The sequence below is a fragment of the Chelonoidis abingdonii genome, chromosome 1, assembly GCF_003597395.2.
Source record: "Chelonoidis abingdonii isolate Lonesome George chromosome 1, CheloAbing_2.0, whole genome shotgun sequence".
Taxonomy (NCBI): domain Eukaryota; kingdom Metazoa; phylum Chordata; order Testudines; family Testudinidae; genus Chelonoidis; species Chelonoidis abingdonii.
In genome coordinates this window covers 43,655,365-43,659,740 of record NC_133769.1, presented here as the reverse complement: position 1 = coordinate 43,659,740, position 4,376 = coordinate 43,655,365, and the positions used below count along the sequence as shown (strand labels likewise).

At 39.3% G+C, this 4,376-nt stretch overlaps 1 protein-coding gene across 5 annotated transcripts in view; it reads right to left on the bottom strand.

Annotated features, from left to right (window-relative positions):
- POT1 (protection of telomeres 1) overlaps positions 1–4,376 on the bottom strand; it is a 161,269-nt gene that overhangs the window by 136,945 nt on the left and 19,948 nt on the right. For all 5 annotated transcript variants that reach the window (XM_032800954.2, XM_032800960.2, XM_032800961.2 and 2 more), the window contains exon 4: positions 1,901–1,992. In XM_032800954.2, the coding sequence (XP_032656845.1) occupies positions 1,901–1,992 (92 nt within the window). The remainder of the gene's footprint in view (positions 1–1,900; positions 1,993–4,376) is intronic.

Below are 4,376 nucleotides of genomic sequence, written 5' to 3'. Positions count from 1 at the left end.
AAGTAGATAAGGAAAAGTTATTTACTTATTTCCATAATACAAGAACAAGGGGTCACCAAATGAAATTAATAGGCAGCAGGTTTAAAACAAATAAAACAGCGCACAGTCAACTTGTGGAACTCCTTGCCTGAGGAGGTTGTGAAGGCTAGGACTATAAGAGCATTTAAAAAACAGAACTGGATAAATTCATGGAGGTTAAGACCATTAATGCCTATTAGCCAGGATGGGTAAGGAATGGTGTCCTTATCCTCTGTTTGTTAGAGGGTGAAGATGGCTGGCAGGAGAGAGATCACCTGATCATTACCTGTTAGGTTCACTCCCTCTGGGGCACCTGACATTGGCCACTGTCAGTAGACAGGATACTGGGCTAGATGGACCTTTGGTCTGACCCAGTACGGCCGTTTTTATATTCTTATATACACTCTTTCACAGATGAGATAAGTTCTGTAGACATTTGCTGTCCTTTCTAAACAGACATCTCTTATGAGGCATAATTGTGGCAGCAATAGGGTAATTACTAAGTTTTAATTACCTTCCCCTGAGATCCATTCATATGCAAAAAGAAAGACAATACAATTTTTTTTAAATGTGACATTAATTTAGCCACATTAAGAATGTTTAAAGTGCCAGGACCTCAAGAATTTGAAAGCCTTCAGTGTAGCCCTGGAAACCAGCAGCTTCCATCCCACCTTCCTCTTGGTCTGATGAATGAATCTTTAAAGCTGATATGGTTTTGTATTAAAGCTTCATTTGAGAAGGACAAGTTTATTTTTTTTTTCCTACTGAGAGCCAAGTTTAAGTCATAACTTAGCTCAGAGTTTAAAAAAAAAAGAGCTGGCTGGTCTTTAACAAACCAGACCTAGCCCAGTACATATGCATTTCATACACTCCACAAATATACAGCAACTCAGGCTGAAGCTGCCCATTTCCAGACCCGCCTCGAAGGGTGGTGGGTTGTGTGCGCATGCATGCATGTGCCCTCACAGGTTAGCACAGTGGTAAAATGTAGTGGCAGAGTTATGCAAAGAAGCTTGCCGAGCATGTTACCCAAGTCATTGCTATTTCCACGCCGACTTTTGCTTTAAATTGTTTACTTCAGAAATGGTGAATCATTAAAACAAGGCTATATACCAGATTCCCTTTTTAGTTTAACTACTGATCTTCAAATCAGTTTACTAAAGTGTCATCATCATCCAAGCTAATCAATATTTAGCACATTAGTTGTTTAAAATGGTTTTATCTTCTTTCTTTAGGCCCATAACTACCAGACTCTTGTGCTGATTTGACTTAACATGCATCTCACTGGTGAGATTAAACCAAACTTGCAACTCTGCTGCATTATGAAGACAGCAGCCAGCCAGTGAAGGAAGTGCTATATGTGGTTTTATATACAAGAGGTAGGCATCAGTATTATATTGAATGAATATTTTACTGCTCAATTCTTTATCCATACAGAGTAAGGTACACCAAATATATGCAGAAATAGTAAGAGTTACACAATTTTAGGCATTTTCAAAACACTGTTTGCTTGATAGTGTCATTTAAATCAATTCAGTGATGAAATCTACTATCTACGTCAAACTACAACATAAATATTACTTATTTTCATAACTGGGCAGCCTCTGAGTCACCAATATTCAGCCCCATTCATTTGCTAGATAAACAGGACAGTATTACGACAGTATAAAATAACCAAGTTGTTAGTTTACTTTTTGGGTTAATAAGAAATCAACATATTCAAAACTATGTCTTCCTTTCTAGTTAATATTTCTAACAATGGCTCAATATGTCTCTTGAAAATCTATTTTAAATGACGGCCATACAAACTAGACAGAATAGTAAATTAAGCTAGATCTTTAGAAAGGCCTCTCAGAAAGAGGAAGAAATAAAAATGTTTTACCCCTTGATGTACAACTTTTCCACAATCGCCTGCCAACCTTCCAAAGAATAAAACATTGATGGTGCTGGTCTTTGAACATGAATTCTCTGACTCTATAAAGAGAAGCAAAAACAATCCAGATCACTACAACCCTTTTACACCAAAATGGTGAGAAAGTCTCTACAAAAACATTTTTCTATAAAACGTGGTACACATTTTATTTGAATAATGAAAACATATATATATATATGCAAAATATTTTAAAAGGCACAGAAAAGCAGCTATAAAAACAATACTGGCTATATGAAATAGAAATTTTTCATGTGTCTGATCACAATTTAAAATGTGCATGTACAGAGAATCAATGTATTTTAAACACAGAAGTGACAAAGCTTCCACTTGGATGATTTATGTTAGAGATAGAATACAGTACCAAGTTATATTTAATTTTTTGTATTAGCAAAGAATATATTATATCACTATTTTATATGGAGACAATCCATGACTTGAAAAAAGTCCTTTCATGCACTTGTAAGTACCAAGAAGTTTTCCCTGGGGAACTGGGAGACTTAGGTATGAATATCTGCTATAATTAAGCTTTCATTTTAAAACATATTTCTAGCTGTTTTGGTTACAGAATAACCATCCACGTGTGAATCAATACAGTCACTTTCTTGAAACTGTCAAGAACTTCAGTGCCTCTGCTGAGGCCCACAGATATCCTGAGCTGCAGCAGAGTGAAATTAACAAATCTCTGGGGAGGCTTCATGCCTATTCAGACCTGAAAAGTTAGCAGTGAAACTGACAATGACTGCATCAATTTCACCTGCTGCTGCTAGGAGCATCAGCATTACAGATAAGTTTCATCTACACTGCATCCTTTTCACGGATGTATAGTGTACATACTCACATAGCCCCTGTAGCCCAGGTCCAAACAGCAGTGTAGATAGTGAGGCATGGCTTATGTGAGTAGAATAAAGACATGCTTGAAGGGTGTCTGTACGTATATACTCAAGTACACACCCTATAAGACTCTCTACTCACCCAAGCCATGCCTTCCCAGCTACATTGCTATTTTTGTCAGTGCAATGTCCTGCTGCTTCCCCATTGATAGAGCCCTTCTCTGCTGTCTCCCTTCTGTCAGAGCTTCTCACTGGATCACCTAGCTGCACGCTGCAGCGTGGACACAATGTGCTTTTCACTGTGGCATGTAGCTACATGTACACAACACACTGCTGAAAGTGATGTGTAGTGTAAATGTAATGACAGAGTAGAGGACAAGAACCACAAAATAACCCTTCAGGCTGGAGAGGTAGAGTAATAGATTAGCACCCCATTCCCTACCCTCATTGCAACAACCAGGAGACAGAGAGGAGTCCAGTAGCAGAGACTCTTCAGTGGAAGACAGGATAGGGGTGAGGAGAAATAAAGTGTGAAGGAGGAGGACAGAAACAAAATATTTTCTTCTGGGCCACGAGAGAGACTTCAAAACTTAGACATTGAATTGCAGTGGCAGATTAATGATTTTGCCGCCCCAAGCCCTGAAATAATTAATAATAAATACTAATAAATTGCCAGCCCAGCCCCGTATGAACTTGTTTTAGTTTTTTTACAAATTCATTGTAACTTGTAACTAAAATAAATCTAAATATCATTAAAATAATTGAACATTTACAAGTTTTATTATAAATAAAATTACAAGTACAGCGGACCCTCGCTTGAACGCACGTCCGTATAGCATGAGTTCGCTTACAGGGCAGGACAGTGCATGGATTCAAAACTGAGAACTGCTTAATTTCTTCATTCCTGTCATATTATTAATGTTTAGGACTCTCACGAGTATGTTTACTAAATGGCGTCATGCCGTCATTGGTGGTTTCAGTACGTGCTATGATTGGTAGAATCGCAGTGTCACTGATGCTGTGATTACAAAAATGCTGCTATTATAAATTTGCCAACCCTGCAAATTTGCCGCCCTAGGCCTAGGCGATAATACGCCGCTGCTGAATTGCCAGAGTCCAATATAAGAGTTAGAGCCCCTGAGCTGCATCTAGGAACACCATCTGCATTCTTTCTCCACAGGAACTGAGAGAGTTGGGCTTCTCAGGGTATGTCTACACTACAGGATTATTCTGATTTTACATAAACCGGTTTTGTAAAACAGATTGTATAAAGTCGAGTGCACGCAGCCACACTAAGCACAATTCGGCGGGGTGCGTCCCTGTACCGAGGCTAGTGTTGATTTCTGGAGCGTTGCACTGTGAGTAGCTATGCTGTAGCTATCCCATAGCTCCCGCAGTCTCCTCTGCCCATTGGAATTATGAGTTGAGACGCCAATGCATGATGGTGCAAAAACAGTGTCGCGGGTGATTCTGGGTAAACGTCGTCACTCATTCCTTCCTCCGTGAAAGCAACGGCAGACAATCATTTCACGTCCTTTTTCCCTGGATTGCCCTGGCAAACACCCATAGCACAGCAACCATGAAGCCCATTCAGC